This window comes from Acipenser ruthenus, chromosome 12 (assembly GCF_902713425.1).
Source record: "Acipenser ruthenus chromosome 12, fAciRut3.2 maternal haplotype, whole genome shotgun sequence".
Lineage (NCBI taxonomy): Eukaryota > Metazoa > Chordata > Actinopteri > Acipenseriformes > Acipenseridae > Acipenser > Acipenser ruthenus.
Window position 1 is genome coordinate 36,405,490 of NC_081200.1, and position 18,347 is coordinate 36,423,836.

Below are 18,347 nucleotides of genomic sequence, written 5' to 3' on the forward strand. Positions count from 1 at the left end.
GTTTTTTGTAAGGGAACAGCTGTAAGACAGGATTTACAGCAGGTAGTGTTAACAGGACTATGTTATTAGTCTGTTAGGGTGGAAAAGCATTAATGGGCTATAATGGAGAGAAATGGGTTAAAATAAGAAAAGTTATTCAAAAAACAATTCTAAATATTGTTTTTTTTCGTTGTATAATTAGAATTTTGTGTGTTTCCGTCATTTTAATTCCCACAAATGAGCACTAGAAGCCAGAGTAACATATAATCATCACAGTGCCATCTGGTGGGAGAATATGCTACTGTAGATGCATTGCTAGCTTTTCCTTTGTGGTGCAGATTGTTGCACTTCGCTATATTTAGTAAGTTCCACCAGCAATGCCAGTACATGCGCCCATGGTGCAAAGTGGGCTCACCCTTCAAACACTGAACTGGACCCAAACAGACTCAGAGTCCAAGTTGAATCTTAGTAGTGTACAGGACATTTGCAAAACATGATCCTGGTTCAGATAGAGAACTTACCTCCAAGTGAAGACAATGGGTGTCCCTAGAGTAAATATTACAAAAACAGCTTTCTTCTCCTTTTTCAATGGGTTGTGCTCTCCACAGAAAGGGCACCATGGACTTTCTCCACTGAGCTTGCTTTCAGAAGCTACTCCAGAGGACTGTATACAGCAGCATAATCCACAGGCAGACATGGCAACCAAAATACACAGCTCTCTGTAATCCCTCCCCCCTCTGGTGAAAGATGCACTGCCTTGCTATCAGTTTGACAAACACTCAAACCAGAACGAGGAAAAAAAGTTAGGACAGCAATATGAAAGAAAAAAAATACTCCCTTTCATTATAAATGTAACATTCTACCCAATGCATATTTTAAAAACATGACAGCAATAATTCAGGTGTACTTAATGTTTTACAAGCCACTACTACCCACAGATATACCCATTTGTTTCAGATAAAGCCTTTTCACTTTAATTTCAATACATATTTCAAATCTTTTATTAAGAACTGGTTCACACAAGACAACAGAACTAATGTACAGCTAAGTCCGACAGGCAGCATGAAATGAAATAACTAAAAATAAACTTTTTTGAAGCTAGAGTTATGCCCATTGTGAAGCAAACCCCTACTCAACAGAGCAATATTAGGGTACACTTATTTTTATGTGAATACTATTTCTTTTCTCTCTTCATAAACAGACGTTTTTAAAAAAGCACACAAGTAAAGCTATGGAAAACGCAGGCAGCCTAAAGGTTAACATCCCTTTCACAGACGTGCAGAGAATAAAATCAGTTCAGCTGAACAGTTTCATTTGCTACCTATAAAGAGGCAATGTTCCCCCAGTTCAAGAACTAATTTTACATAACAAAAAAAAAAAAAAAAAACTAATCACATATGATCTCTGCCTACCTTTCATGTGTGCTGCAAAGTCTGTAGTTACTAATCTTATTTATTTCCTTTGCCAATAGTGTTTTTTATGACATTTTATTTCATAAACAGAACAGAAAGGCAGCTCTCCTTTCACATTAATCCCCCTGGTTCCTGCAGAAGCGCTTTGCAGTCCTGGTGATTTAGGTCTCCTGGAGCTACCGTTATGTGTCTGTCACTGACTTGAGATGAAATTTCACCTCCAGAGGTTATTCATTTTGCTTATTCAGCGTTGAGCCTCAGGACTCACCCCCCCCCCCCCCCAGTTCTGAAGCATATTGTTCACTGTTTCTTATGTTAGTATTTATCGTTCTGTCTTTCTCTATATACCGTGTGTGTGTGTGTGGTTTGGTTTTTTTTAAACCCAGACGGGAACTGCTGTTTCTTATAAATAACAGCAATGGAAATTCGATTTTGTGAGTAGGCTCGATATATTAAAGCTATCAGGCACATACCTAAGGTACAAAGCTGGCAATTCAGGATTAGCTGAAGGGCTGCTGAGCATTTGTATGGCTTTGGGGACCTACTTAAAATAAAACAAGTACAAGCAGGCATCTTTCTTCTGTTAAAAAAAAAGTGTAATACACAAGACTCTGGCTGGTGGATATGTAGGTAACGTGGGTCTGTGTACAAATCTAAACCTGTCTGGGCCATCATCACCTTCTATACATCAAACACACATAACACAGTGTGAGCTACAACATGCATCATCTCTGTTTGTCACCCTCTTCTTCGTTCCGCATACAAAATATGTGCACAGGACAACAAAACAGGCATAGAAAATTCATTAAAAAAAAAAATAATAATTTGGGTTGGGTTCTACATCAACATTGTACAAGAGTTATGAAGACACCCCATTTATAAAAATGCTTATTCATATTTACTGACTAGAATATTTTCTTCTAGTTAAAATCACACATTTATAGAACGTTGTTTTTTTTATTTGTGAACGTCAATGTCTTACTGTATAATATGGAAACCTATTTAAGGTAAACTACACATACAAAGCCTTAGTTACCTATTAATACTAGTGCTGCCATTCTTAAAAATGCTGCTGAACTCTCAATGAGCTGCTTGGGCACTGACCCAGAATTCTGAAAGGCTGACCATGAACATGACCTACTGTATTTCAACCAGATCATTACTGCAGGGCATATTCATCTGGACACAGAGACAGAGAGCTGCAGTGTTCCAAGAAGCAGCATATCAATAAGGTTAATACGGTTATAACAACAGTGGAATGGATGTTAAACTCAAATCTTCAGCCTCCTGAAATGTATTTCAATTACCCCCATCGTTGATGTGCAGAAACCAGGAAATTGGAACATCTGTTTGTGGCTCTGCCACAATCTGTCAAGTCCTGCTATTGTATTCATTTATCTACAGCAACAAAAGTGTTTAAGGGTAAAAGTGTGGCACATTGCAAGCTTGATTCATTTCCCTGGTTCTGTTATGTGGCTATCAGCATAAAGCCAGGCAGGCTAACAACACAGCTTTTAAACTCTCATTTACTTCCATTGACAGTGTCCCTAAACAGAACAGCTAAGACGATATCCCTGAATTATGGTTCTCAGGTGAGCTACGCTGAATGGAAACTCTCACACCCTGTGGATGTCGTTTACAATAAGCTGTGGCCATGAAAAACAAGCAGGACCCCAGCTAGTAACAAGACAGGCCATCTTGTTCGAAGCAATCTTTTCTTAAAACAGAAGGTCTGCTTGTCTTCTGTTTGCTGAAATCCATCTGACTCTCAAGCCAGATGAGCCAATCTGGCCTGCTCCCAGCTCGCCCCTATGCACCAGGTTTAGCTTGCAGTGGACGTGGAGAGAGGAGGAGGAGGAAGGTAAACAATCTCTCAGCCAGAGCTGTGAGATCCATTATCAGCAACACCCGCCAAAGCAGGCCTGCATGGAGATGTTCTCCCAGATAACTGCCATCTATCAGATCCCACCAGAGAAGCAACTCCTGATTACACAGCACCTGTCAGTCAGTGTGAGGTCCTGTTACACAGGGGAAGAGCTGCCATGTGGCTGTGCTGTCTAAATCACAATACAATACAAACTGAGGGGAATTTAAAACATCAACTAACAGACACAAGATACAGGCAGGCATTACTCAGTAGCTATTACTGTTCAATTTAGAGACAGAACACCCCTATAACCTGCATAATTATATTCTTTATATGTAACTATATTTGCTACATCGAAACTTCGCAATATGAACACTTTCTGCATCTCAGAGACGGTATTTTTGTCGTACTTCCTGTTAAATGTCAAGTTTCTTTCCGTGAAATGCTCACTTGAAATACGGAACTGTTTGTTCCTGTTTTTTATTTGAAAAGAACAACTTAAAATGTTCTGACAGGAATCTCTAATCTGATCAGAGAGGGTTCCATTGTAATTGCAAATGGTTTCTTGAAAAAGATCAAAGGTGTCAAAAGTGGCAGACAAAATATAAACAACATTTCATTGTGAAGTGCTCTGAACAGGAAATTATATACTGTATACTTTAATTTGAGGCTCTGTAGTTTGCATTGTATTATACATATAGCATAACAATTTTCCTACACACTTGCTGTGGCATTTTTTTTTAATATGACTACTGTAAACCACATTCCTATTAAAGAGACTACTGTTTATCCATTAAAACGATCTCTCACTTAGATAAGCCCTCACTGTGCTGCATTTTGAGGTTGACCAATTGACTTGATTGATTATTAGTTTCTGAATGGAAAACGGTTTTACAAGACATGACCTTTTTGGAGAGTGAACAGGAGCGCTGAATTGCAAACAGAGAAAGCAAAGCAGAACCAAGTGTCTAGAAACGGTGTTTTGGATCACAGCTGCGATAATTAATGCTGAAAATTAGGATAATGAAGGTTGCAGTGTGTATCGGAGGGGCAGCCTGTGAACAGGTTTCTGGATTAAACCCAAAAATATATTAACCATACACATGAATCGGCTATCACTGTGATAAATGTCTTCTTGCTGGTATATGCACACAGCGCAAGATCATGACTGCTCAGTCCCCCGCAGTGCACACCCAGTACTGCCACTATAGAGCCACAGTTCAATACCTAAGTACTTAGCAGCAGATCTTGCGGATTATACATTTACGGCTATATAAACTGCTTCATCCAGAGCTCGAGTCTGCAAATGCATTTCTGAGTTTAACTCAATCAGTGGTGCTGGTGCTGCTGAACCAAATCTTTGTTGTTGGTTCCTTATTCTAAGTTGCATGAAATTGTCATCTAATAAAACGTCTCTTGCAATTTGTGTTAGTTTGGCAGGGTATATAAAAAAACATTTAGACATTGTGAAAAAGCGAAGAAGAAAGCAATTGTAAAAATGTGCCGCTGAGTAACGTGTATAACTGATTCCTGCCTGGGCCGACACATAAATCAATGAAATCACTGCAACTCTACTGTATTTACAACTGAAAGCATTTCAGACAAGTCTTGTTCCCAATTGATTTTCGTTATCCACAGTAGCCCCCCCCCCCCCCCCCCCCGATCCCCACCCACTCCCCTCAAACTAATAAGCTTATACATATGGCGAAGTAACAGCTTGCACAGCAATGGAAAGACACCTTCAGCATTTAAATGCAGTGGACTTGCAGGCATGGAATACTTATTCTCTGAATGCAGCTACTGGCACCTTTAAGTAAAGAAATATTTTTTTCTCAGCTTACCACATCAAGCACTAGGAAAGACTTGATTTTTGATTAAAAAAAAAAAACAAAAAAACGTTCTTGTTTTTGAGGAACAAATCAGCACTGGGAAATGTCTGCAACAGTGTCTGTTACACAAACTTTTATATTTTATGGCCATAAAATTGTGGTGGATGCACGTTTAGTGTTACGTATTTAAAACAGCAAGATGTCTTTTGAAGGTCAGGTTTTGGCTTGCATTTTTGAAATCTGAATACAATCTCTTAATTGCTCAGATATGGTTGTATGTAAAATGTTTCAAGGTTTTTCAGAAACAACAACAACCTTCTGAAATCTGTTTAGAAGATAGTGTTTTTTTTTTTATTTGGGGCTTATGAATTCACACATTTGGCACCATTGCTACATCATTTCACATTTACTGAAGTTACCGTTTTTTTAATCTTGTAAACAAGACATGTTTTGCAGCTGGCTCTGTGGTTAAGAGGGGAGTCGAGCCTCAACAAGTCTGCAGTTTGTGATACATCTGCATGTGGCATACCGTTCCAGCAATAATACATTTCAAAAAATGTAAACTAATCTAAAACACAGCTACACAAAAACTGTAATCAATAACACAACTGATAGTGGGCAGTCAGGAACACTGGCTATTGTATTCACTGTGGGGGCTTTTATCTTTTATGTTACAATACCATGGAGATAGGTACGGAATGCACACGCTGAGTGAATCCCTACCCAATCTCGCAGTTTAAAAATTAAACTGACACATTTCTCAAAATGCAGCAAACATGTTTTGAAAACATGTCACAGCAAAAAAAAAAAATGAAGTAAGCAAATAACACCAAAAATGACAGGTAGCATTATTGTAAATACATGCTGATAAAGCTGTATCTTAAAACATTTTGTACTAAACAGACGCCACAGATTGTGTTTTCTCTGCTGTATGTATACAGCAGACATAAATACATTCTAGTTTAACAAAGCCTACGTATGTATGTATGTATGTATGCATGTATGTAAATATTCTTGAAAAGCGTTTCCTACATTTAGTACATTGTAACACAAAGGAGGTTTTCAAATATACATTAATATATGAATCTCTAAGGATTACATCCATACTGCTATGGCATGCTTTTTTTTCTTCTTCAGGCAATTTAGCACTTACGTAACAAGAGGGTTAAGGATTTATAATGCATAAACTGAATAACAAGGCAGTGCATTTTTACAAGCAAAACACAATGGATATTTAAATCCAAAAAGCCACAGATGTAATATTCACATGTAAAATTAAAACCAGTCCCCAATTAGAACATCACCTGTAACATAACGTTTAATTCTTACTGTTGCTGCAGGAACCATACCTTGCTGAAGTGAAATACACTTGGACACGTATTCATTTATAACTAACAGAAATATAATAAATGATTAAGATAAAGCACAAAAACAAACACGATCATGACATACAGTAGTAATGATAATAGCACGCCTATCTTCTACACATTGGCAATATACTGTGCACGCAGGGTAAGATTGTGCATTTGCATGTGTGGGATATACAGTAGAGTATTTGAAGTTGTGCATTGTGAAGTAATGTGTTTGCGGCTGTGCGGTACCTGTGCCTCTGGAAGCATGATGTCCTTGATGAGTGGCTGTCCTCGTGGCTCGCTGTTCTCCAGTCGGGAGTAAGTCACCTGGTACCCTCGGATTTGCCCATGCTGTTTGTTGGAGAGTGGCGCTTTCCATGTCACTCGGATTGCTGTGGAGTTGATGGCTTCTGCTTCCACTTTCCTTGGGGGTGCGCTAGGCACTGTAAACAGGTAAGGAATGATATATTACAGGCACAAAGGCAGGGAAAAATAACAAAAAACACTTTGAACATCAGACAGAGACCTTGACTTCAAATCGCTCCAGAGCTCCTGAACGTCTTTCTTTGATTTCCAAGTTCTCCTTGCACACACGTATGTAATGGATATGTGCACCTGCAAGCGTGTATATACATATTTGTATACAATGTGCATGCCAATAAACAGCAATGTTACATTATTTTAAAATATTGCATATCATCAGACATCTAATGCACAGGTATTTAAACCAGGCCCCAGATATTACACGGCAAGTCACATAACAGCTGTACTAACAGCAAATGAAAATTCAGCTGCTAAAAATCACTAACGATGCAGACGCTGGCAGTTTATTTTTTCATTTTGCTGCTTGTTCCGACTTGTTTACAGCACTTGGTCTTAAACTTTTGTGTAAGGAGACTATATATAGACATAGGCACAGTCCGGGGGCTCTGCAGATTCAAGTCAAGGTCTCAGTCTGTTCTAAGCAGTTTTGGTGATACTGCAGGCACCTGTAAACAATCAGGGCACAGCCTTATAAGGGTATTTGTTCCCTTGTACGCCAAGGTGATAACAGTGCAAATCAAGCCTCAGTTATTGAGATGAATGGCTGGAAAGGGATTCTAGCGAAGAATGAGGGAATTAGAAAGATATTTCCTCTGAAGGATTATCCAAGTCTATATACACAGAGTAGAGAAAGGCAACCCCCCATCTCCATTGCAATCTCTTTCTGTTTGGAAAGGCCATTTATCTTTCTTACGACTCTTGACTATAAACTGCAGACAGATCCCTAAACAGACAAACAGAACCCCCCCGCACCTACTACTCTTCTCATGGTTTCAGTACTAATCTCTCAAAGAAAGATCTCCAGGGGTGGACTGGCTCAGAGTTCTTTCTAAATTTAGCATTGGCCTGGGAACCTCTAAGCACAAGGATACAACATGGCATTAAATATGTATCACTGTAGTCCAGATCACCTTTGGCCCCAGCTTTACGCATACTGGACACTGGGAGGCAGGTTGAACCAACAAGAAACTAATTTGATAAACAGCCGGCAGGGGATGTGAACATACATCAGTCACTCGGGAAGTTCATTCCGATTTAACGAATGTTTCATTTAGAAACGAGGCAAGCAGAACTGTCCTAATGACATCACTGCAAATACCGGTAAAGTAAAGGAAAGGTTATGCCCTAGTGAAATGTAAATATCTTTCAATATAGAATGAAACATTGGATGCGTTTCAGTACATTAAGTCAGTTAATCACAAACTCTAGCTTAAATGGACACTATGCTTGCTCACAGCCAACGCTGAAAACGGAGACGCTCTAATTGCTGGTAACAGATATCAGCTACAAATACCTGTTGGCGAGGAGGCTGGCACGTAGACTACGAAGAACAACTGAGAGGAGTTTTTAAACCGAATAGGGACAAATAGAAGGTGAGTCATAGCGGCGCAACCACACAGTAACAAAGTGTACCGGTGTGAATATCAAAAAAAAGTTTGAAAAGAATAAAACAATTTAACTTTATATTCTTTCACGCTGCGGGTATTTCTTGGCAAGTTTCAGACTAATACAAAGCTAAGACGTGGCTGTCATTGAAAATAAAAGTAAAAATAGTATGAAGAGACCACCTCATTTGCCCTGTGGGAATTCTGTGTGCAGATCTGGATGTGCACTCAGGGGAGCGGAGTTAATCCTATTAACTAAAACACAGCATATGGCATTTCTGGGCGTTTCTACCCTTGGAGAGAACACAGTGTCTGTTGGTTGCCTGCTGCAGCACCAGGTACTGCCACCAGTACGACCGCTGTATCAGATGGCTGGGCCCTACAGATGCAAGCTCTGACCTTGGTCTTACATCATACAGGCTGAGCTTTCTCCACCATGTCCCCACCACCTCCACCACCTTCCTGTCTGCTGCCAAAACTATTAAGTTTGACAACACTGAGTTAGAATCGGCAGCTGAGCTCAGCCGTCCTAGAGCAGCTGTTCAGCGCTGCAAATAGGATGCAATTACCCTTTCTGAACAGAACAGATGCAGACAATATAAACCCAAAATAGAACAAGGGAATATTATTAATAAAGACAGCAGAAAAAGGAAAAAACACAGGAATTTATGAGGGACATTGCACTGGTTGGTTTATTAGCCATCATAAAAGCAAGTTGCAGAAGGCACTGTAACATACAGTGTTAGAAGATTAGGACCAAAGCTGTTGCAAGCTTAGGTACTAAATGTTTTTTTTTTTTTTTTTTATCAGCAGTGAGAGAGCTGACAATCAGCAGCTCGGGGTCTTAAGCATTTCGAATTTATTCCACTTATCTAAAATATACTTCGATTTTCTTGAGAGGGTCTACACACGTGCAGATTTTTCTGGGTTTTGAAAGGTTAATCTGCCCAAACTGTACATCTTCACGCTACTTCAACTCAAAGATAGTTCTACAGCACCTTGGTGATAAGCTTAAGTCTGTTTTCATGGTAAATTTACAAACCAGTTTTCAGTTAGATGTTTGCTTGCCATTATTACATCCAGCCTCTGAAAAGTGCATCACCAGAACAAAATTCTTATACCCAGCGCCCCTCAATGAAACATACAGTCACACCTCCCTTGTGTTCATTTATAAGCCATTGTGGCAAAATACCAATTTTCTGCTACATTAGAGTGTTTGTATCCCTTCATCTCAAAGTAGACTTATAAAAAAATGTTCCTTCTGACTGAACATTGTGAGGGAGTACCTGTACTTGTAATTGTTTTGTTTCACTTCATTTCACGTTTGCCAATTTATCCAATTTATGAGAAACTCTTAAAAGAGCAAATTTAAAACAAAAGTCTGTGACCATGCAGCTTGTGAAAATAGTAGAACATTTAATCATGGCATGCACCCATGTCTACAGCATGAAGAGAAGAGAGGTGTGCCTGTACCATGTGTTAAAATAAAGTTAGTTCGCAGTTGCTTCTGGACATACCATCCTCGTCGGTTCGCACATGCACTGGAGGGCTCTCAGGTCCTGGCCCCACGTCAGTGTGAGCTCTCACCCACACCATATACTCTGTCCACTTCTCCAGGGCTTCCATGACATAGCTGGTGGCCTCGGCTGAAATGCTGGACACCTCGTGCTTTTCACTGTCCTCCCCGTTTACAGCCTGGTAGGCAACTGTGTACTGGACAATGGCTCCATGGCGGCTCCCAGCAGGGGGCGCTACCCAACTCACCTTGATGCTGGTGGAGCTGAGACTGACAGCATGCACTTCTTGAGGGGGGGCGGAGGGGGCTGAAAACACAACAGGGGAGGGGGGGATGAAAGGGAAGGAAATGGAGCTCTGGACTGGGTAGAATACACTCAATATGGTCACATTGTTGAGGCTTTAGAAACCTTTAGACAAAGAGCTCAGAGAAAACTTTCTTTTTATTTCTTTTAGGCTTCCAAGCTAACATAAATCAGTTTGCTCATAGTTTTTACTGTGTTTTATCAAGGTGTTGTTTAAATATCATAAGACTTAAAGACTCTTTGTTTATGAAAAACAAAACAAAAAAAAACTCTTGGCATGTTCTCTACAGTCCAGGTTAAACAAAAAGCAAGATGGCAAACACAATGGCAATTACACATGCAGGAACATGCAAACTTAAAACAATATAGCACAATTCAGAAGGGGTTTGGTAAAATGCAAATTTCTCTCACATGCCTGCTTATGTTTTAGTATCCAGAGCAGGAATCACAAATGGAATACCAACTTTAAACAGGCTGGTCTTCGGGTTATTAAATGATCCTGATTTGGTAGTTGGCTTTATGCACAGCAATATTTTCTCTCTTTATAATAAATGAACTATGGGAAGGCAATATTTTTTCATATGTAGTATAATAACAAGAAATAATACTACTACACATGCACATTTTTCTTTGCATATCAGAGATCAAAGCAGAGGAGCTTTACTTTGACAGAAATGTGGACCCTCCGCTTATGTTCTGAGCAAACCAGAGTGTGAGGTTTCGTCAGAATCACTAGTGAGTTGATCAGAAATACCAGGAGACCCTGACGCAATATTGCAGAAAGCAACGAGATAAAGAGTGACTTGGAGAGGCAGATTTCAATACTATACTCTTGGAAGGAGCCTGCCTTTATTTGGATTGTGCAAGAGGAAATCTACATTACATCAATGCTAATTATTTAAGCATCATGTAAGGGACATTAGGAAGGGGGAGGGAGGGAGGGGGGGGTGGGGTATCAGAATTGGCTCACAGAAACAGCGTGCTTTTGTGATTTCATTTTCTACAGGACCACCCAGAAGAGTAAAAGTTCTGTGTAAGTCAAAGCAGAGCTGTCTATTAAACATTTAAGCTCAGTTGCTTCTTAAATTGTAACAAAGGATCAGTTCCAGATCATAACCACCATCTGTTCCTCAGAACACTATGCTATCCCAAAGGAACTCAGGGCCACAATGTGGCCATCGACCACACTGGGACCAAAGGCTTTGGACCTAGTACAGTCAATGTTTGTTTCTTCTGCCTTTAAGGCTAGAAAACAGTTGTTTGAAAACTACAGCAGTCTACAGAAAAAAAAAATAATAATAATAAGCTTTGTTTTTCAATGGTTTGTTTACTGCTTGAAATACATTGTATTGTTTGTTCTCTTTATTTACTTTTTTTATTTCTGTAAGCCCATCCTCTATAAAAAAAAAATGTAAAGAAATACATCTTAAAATGAATTCTTTGTTTTCCATTTACCTCACCTACCTTCTTCCTCTCTGTCAGGGGCACAAAAGACCTTAACCATCCTCACGTGAACAGTACAAGTTCATGGGACACAGGAATAGGGATTACACTGGCCTGTGAAATCATTTTCTTTTATTGAAAGAAGACTTTCTGCTTTGTTTTCATCTGCTAGCTAGCACAGTAATCCAAAGGAAAGGGGTGTGTGGAGGGTGGTTCACTTACTGGACTGTGCTGTCCTGGCCTCTATGGGCTGTGTGTAGACTCCCACTCCGAAGTCAGAGTGTGCAGCAAGGGTGAACTTGTACATGGTGTCCGGCTTCAAGCCCTCCACTGCATACGAGTCGGCTGGGTTCAGATTCAAGCGTTGCTGTTAGAGCACAAACACACAACAAATGGGAAACTTGTCGTCCAGAGTGTCTTCAGAGCTGTTCTAGTTTCACTGAATAAGACTGTGTCAAAAGGCTTACTGTTGGTATTACCAAAGGCTGAAATGAAGCTAATTGTCTGTTCCAAAACTCATGACTGATGGTGGTTTGCAGAAAAGAACAATTAGACTATCATGGCGTGCTGCTCTGCAGAACCATCAACATGTGTAATTATGTATTGATTAGTAATTAGTCAAAAAGTCAGTACTAGGGGATCAAGAAGTCTCTGATAATGATGGAAAAGGTTAAAACAACTAACATGTAACATCAATGTCAATACTGGTTATGGTAAAGCATTTTTTTCAGTAAAAGCATATTGCCAGTGTTAAGCTGTATTCAAGTTGTTTGTGAATTTATACTGGGCAGGATCATTTAATTCACTTGGACAGCAGCAGGTGAGACACTCTTGTGTGCAGCCTCAGGGATGAGATTTCTTTTTTTCCCCCTCATTGACCCTCAAAGCCCATTTACCTACAGTACCTATTAGTAAAATCACACCCGAACAGAGTTAATAGACAGGGCTTTAGCTTCCCCCAGTGGTTCTGTACCTTTTTGTCAGACCCTTCCTCCCAGTATTCCAGCTCGTATTTGATGATCCGCTCCTGCGTCGGCAGTAACCAGGTCAGCATTATCCGAGTATCCGACTCGGCCTCTGCTTGGAAATTCGAGGGTTGGGCGGGTACTGGAAAGAGGGAAGAAAAAGCCACAGAGTGAGAATCAAGACATGCTGAATCTAGGTATCCTAAGTATTAAAGATAAAACAAGTACAAATGAAACATTTATGCTTGCACAGGTAGCTGAAAAAGTGTTGTCTTTCATTTTCTTTCTGTCCCACACCAAAACCAAAACAATACAACATTGGGTTAATGGTTCCCTTTGATTATTACAGACTGCCGTTGAATAACTGGTAGACAAAACAGCTGATCATTCAGAGACTTTGGTGCAATGACTCACCACCCTGCTGTGCTTTGACCTGGAGTACGTCTGAGGGGGGCCCATCTCCGACGGAGGTGAAGCCCAGGACGCGGATGCTGTAGGTGGTGCCAGTGATGAGGTTCGAGACAGTCGTGAGGCGGCTGTCATCCGTGTTGTGTTTGTTCCAGGAGCTGAGGGGCCTCTGCAGGTCATCACTGTAGTAGACGCGGTAGCCACGGATCTGCCCATTGGACTCCTCTGGGGGCTCCCACTGCACCAGTATGGTGCTGGCACTCAGCATTCGAGCCTGGACCCGCAGTGGGGGGGAGGAGGGGGCCTGCTCCCCAGTGCGGGCATCCACAAGGTTACTGGGGGGGCCCCTGCCGATGTTATTGACTGCAATCACCCGGAACTCATACTCCGAGTAGGGGCTCAGACCTCCGATGCTGTAGCGGGTTGTGGCTACTCCGTCAACCTCCTGGTAGCCACGCTCTGAGGATTTTGCCTTGTACTGGATCACATAGTATGAGATGGGGTCTGGGTTCCCGGAATCCCAGGTCAGGGTCACGCTAGTGGCAGTGGTTTCTGTCACTACTGGTGCAGTTGGGGGTTTTGGCAAGGCTGCACGGATTAAACAAAATACATTTAAAAAATCAAAGTTGACAAAACATTGGTTATAGAGTCAATCTAGATTTTTTTTTTTACACTGATCAAGATCTAAGCAGTTGAATCTCCTTCTTAATCTTGTCTTCTGTGGCTTGCCCGACCAAATGCTGCCTGGATTTGAACTTATATTCCTTTTAGAACCTAGCAGAAAACACACATTTCTTCCTAATGCTTACAAAATCCACAGCCGCAAACAGTTATTTAGAGAGCATGGCCCACTTCAATAGGAGTTCACCATTCTAATGTGTCTGAACCTCAACCCACACCCCACACCACAGGTTTCAAAGAAAGCAGCTTAGATTCCCTTTAGTACCATCTCATCTCTTGTTTCTTAGTTTTTGAGTTAATTTACACAACAAGCTATTTAAGAGCACCTAACTGTAAAAATTGATTCTGGTTTTGTGTTGTAAAAAAAATATAATGGATCTAACAGTACCTCATTAAAAATGTAATGTCACTGAAACCACTGTTTATAGCTCTGCAAATCCATATTAAATTTGCCCTAAATCATGTAACAGCAATGTAAGGTGCTGTAATGTTTCTACGCACTGCGTGCAAAATGGAAAATTATTTGTTTTTTATATTTATTATGCTGTCTAAGTCCAAATCGATCACTGGAAGAGATACACTAATATTGTAAAAAAGGTTACTTCATTAAAACTATCAGTATTGTTTGACTTCAACTGTTTACTAGGCCAAAAAAAATATATATTCAAAATAGATTTAAGTATAACTGAGCCTTTTTAAAAGGTTTTGCAAAAATGAGAAACCGATTCTGGTTTTGCTTTATATATGAAAGTTGGGACTGAGATACTGCAGCCAATTAGCAAAGCATTGACTGTTGGGCTTGTCAGTGAGGATCTGCTGACTACTAGCCCTCTAGCCTTAACCTGATAAAACCTAGCCTTAAACACATCAACAGCAAATATGTCTGTCAACTCTCTTGAAAGGTTCTGCCAGTAAGCCCCAAAATGTGCTCATTTATACTGTATAAGAGATAACTAATGCATATAATAATCTAGATCATTAAAAGGATGCAGATTAGCAAATGTCAATTTAGTTGTGTATCTTTTAGGAGTCAAGCCAAGAGGGACATACATTGTTAAGGTTGTTAGGTTTCTATAGTGAATGGTGTTACATTTTTGCATGCTAAAATTATGCCAAAACTACCTACATTGTAGCTAATTGCTCTTCTCACAAATCTTCCACAAACCAAAACAGTTTCAGTCCCTTTGTCAAATCATGTCTCCGTACTTTGTACTTTATAAACCCACAATCGTACAAAGTGCCGCCCAGACTTTAACATTGGATCTAAATAACAATTTTCTTCACCACACCAAGCATTACCCTTGTCAGGTTGCAACCTCAAATAGGCATCTGAACCTAGGGTAAGAGTAACCATGTTGGAGACGGCTATTTAGCCAAAACTCCCTTTTCCTCTCTCGATTTCATGTGTAATCAACACAGATTTCATTAGCTGTGATCTTACCTTTGACGGAGATCTGAGCAGTTGCGTCGATCATGCCCAGGGAGGAGATGGCCACGCAGGTGTAGTTGGCGGACTCGCGGATGTTGGTCAGCTCAAGCACGTTGCGGCCCACGGGCATCTCGTCCTCTTTGGTCAGCTCCACAACTCCAGCCATCCACTTGACATAGGGCATGGGGGCGCCCACCGCCACACAGGTCAAGTTCACACTGCCCCCAGGCATTACCTCGTGGTTGGTGGGGGGGATGGAGAAGCGGGGAGGGACGCGGCGGACTGCCAAAGTGAACAGAGCAGCATATAGGAATGTAGAAAGGGCAATGGCAGCTTGGTAACAGCAGGGGAAACTCTAGCTGTTCAGGACTTGGCTGATATTAGCACTTGGATTTCTATCAGTATACTGCAGTTTTATCCTCCAATACATTAATCTTGTGATCAGTATACTAGAAATTTTAGAGACAGAAATAAGTTTACCATCACATAGCAGTCCGATCCATTCCTGGTTTTATTATGCATTTAAATTAGACATACCTGAGCTTGTTACCCAATACGTGGTGGCTCATCATAGCTGGAATGGGTGAAACTACTGTGCAATAGGAGTCTTATTTCCATTCCTGCATTTTAAATGTTTTGGTTTCACAGAATGCAGCACACTGTTGGATTAAAATTACAACAATCTATGATTTCAGGTTAAATATACATGTTACAAAATACTAGAAAAAATTACCAGCATTCAAAATGTTAATATTGGGTAGATGTATTCCCGAGAAGTATGATTAGAGGCCATGCTAGAACTGTAATTTAAGTGATTGCAGAAAAATGCCTGTACTGAACTCTCATCAGTGGATATGTCTTAAAGTGAATTTCCATTCAAAATAACTGCACCTCTGAATAGCAATATCTGCATATAAATGTGGGCACAGGAATTATGCCTTCTTGAAGCTGGGGGGTTGTACTAGTAGTTATTCCAGGACTGCTGGTTGTGTCCTGGTTGGTTATGAACCATGCCAGCTGAGCTAATGGCTAATGTCAGCTAGGTATAAACAGCTGGAGCTCAGGCCCCTTTCAGAACAAATACACACAGTCTGCAGCATTTGCATACTTGCACTTTGAAGTGAGAGACCCTCAGAGCTACATGCGTTCTTTCCCTACGTTGTCATTTACCTCTATTCCTCTTTTTTGTTTTTTTAACTTGCTTGCATAGATCAAATATTTGGATATTAAAAAGTGCTGCAGAAATTTATCTCTGTAAAATGCTAAAATCTCTGCTCAGCCGTTACCTAAATGCATTTCATGTGCAACAAATACTCTTATTAATAAAATTTTTTTTAAAACCGCACTTTCAATCCGTCATGTCTAAATGATGTTACAGGTTGCAAGGCCAAATGGAAAGCTACTTAAAATATAATGCCAAACATAATGGTACTGCAGACTGTAGCTGTTCTGGCACAACAAAACATAACACTTTGACAATAAACTTAATTTTGCAATATAGGTTTTTTTTATTATTCTTTTCTTACCACAATGCAACATATATTAAAAGACTTTCATTTTTCCTGGCTAGCAAGCAGTTAAGGTGAATATCTGGTAGCTAGTTTGCAATAATTCTAGGAGACAGCCAAAGACAGAATAATGCCAGCCCCTATTTTCATCTTCTAACATTTAAATAGCATATTTCCATGGACTAAAAAACAAAACAAAGACAGAAAGATTGCAGAGTTTACGTGACCGCAATCAAATGTGTTTCCTGAAACGCAGTGTGCCCCTCTTGCTACCCCACCATTGCAGAGTGTGCCTTGTTAGTCCACGTTCAGGAACGCTGCAATACATTCTACAATCAGAACGGTGCGTGTATGCTGTGTGTGTGTGGGGGGGGGGAGGGGGGTATGAGATAGTGGAGTTATGTTTAAAGTTAACAGATATTGAAATTACTGTCCATCACTCTCTAGAAATGTCATCAGTTACTGGTTATTGATAATGAAAATCAATAAATAGTTGCAATTGTAACATCTGCTCTGTGTAGATAAATAGACTCCTCTTTGTATTTTTGTCCCTTATAAAGTGCTTGTGTGTCAAGATTGCATGCAAGGGTGATTTACTATTCAAGCCAGGTAAACACTGTTATATTCTTTCTTTCTTTGAGGGAGGGGGCTGGTTTTTGAACAACTCTGAGCTTTGGAGCTTAACAAGGATGTCAGCCATAGTGATTTGCTGGGTTAATTTGCTGGGTTTGCTTAAAAAATTAACAAAGTTGAAGTTAGTAACTGTGTAGATAAACAGAATGATAATACTGAGTTACCCATGGACATGGAAATGGTTTCAACATGATGGTGGTCATATCGTTTGAACATCCCAGCTCTTATCGACTGCATTTTGCAAGAATCACGCTGACGTAATTATGCTTTTAAGGCATAGGATATTGTTGTTTTTTGTACAGTGAAAATTAGCAGTGAACATGTTTGTAAAATAATAAGCAGCATGTATGTTAATGAAGCTAGCTTGAGTGAAGCACATAATTGGTCCCCCCGCCCCGTCCCCCCCGTCCCCCCCCATTAGAAGCATGCTGCAGGCGAAGGGAGCAATCCACAGGTAAAACTTAAGGGAGAGGCTGTTTAGGACTAAGGGAAGAGGAAGGCATAGCCAAGTCTACAACTGGGCAGCAAAGCAATTAATGCACAGATACCTCATACATACATGCAGTGGAGCAGAACATAAAGCAAGCCTCTTTCTCTTGTCTAATGTACATATTGTAATCACAGCAAGCATGCACCTACATCCACTCGTGTTCATCTGAAGATAACCTGTTCTTTCCATCACTGGCTTAGAGTCTGAGGTTCATGTTACTGTGCCGACTCAGTAGCGCTCACTTGTACTTGTGTACCAAATAAACTCAGCACTGAAGGAAAGCCATTCTAAACAGCTCACGCAGAAAACAGAACACATCTTGTAGTGAGCTTAGGCTCCTCCAGAAAAGCAGAGAATAAATGAATAAATAAATAAAATTAAAAAAATGATATTATATGTAAATACCAGGAGGCACCCCGGATTTTAAAAACTGTTCCTGATCCCTTCTGTAGCGTTGGCATCCGCATTTTCTACTATATATATATATATTCATCATGCATTACAGTGCATTCGCTGAGGTTCAGGAGTGAGAAACGGGTATTTATTGCCCCTGTCTCTTTCTCATTGGTATTTTAATGGCTTTGGATTCTACCATTACCATTG

The 18,347-nt window shown here is 40.3% G+C and overlaps 1 protein-coding gene across 17 annotated transcripts in view; it reads right to left on the reverse strand.

Moving 5' to 3' along the window:
* The window catches only part of LOC117417102 (receptor-type tyrosine-protein phosphatase F), a 168,139-nt gene that overhangs the window by 37,123 nt on the left and 112,669 nt on the right, over positions 1 to 18,347 (reverse strand). For 10 of the 17 annotated variants that reach the window (XM_034028893.3, XM_059035003.1, XM_034028892.3 and 7 more), the window contains 6 exons: positions 15,126 to 15,395; positions 13,010 to 13,591; positions 12,604 to 12,737; positions 11,853 to 11,997; positions 9,885 to 10,190; positions 6,689 to 6,882 (listed from right to left, as the gene is read on the reverse strand). In XM_034028893.3, coding sequence (XP_033884784.3) covers positions 6,689 to 6,882; positions 9,885 to 10,190; positions 11,853 to 11,997; positions 12,604 to 12,737; positions 13,010 to 13,591; positions 15,126 to 15,395 — 1,631 coding nt within the window. The remainder of the gene's footprint in view (positions 1 to 6,688; positions 6,883 to 9,884; positions 10,191 to 11,852; positions 11,998 to 12,603; positions 12,738 to 13,009; positions 13,592 to 15,125; positions 15,396 to 18,347) is intronic. The other 7 variants (XM_034028897.3, XM_059035007.1, XM_059035005.1 and 4 more) reach the window with 1 other exon arrangement.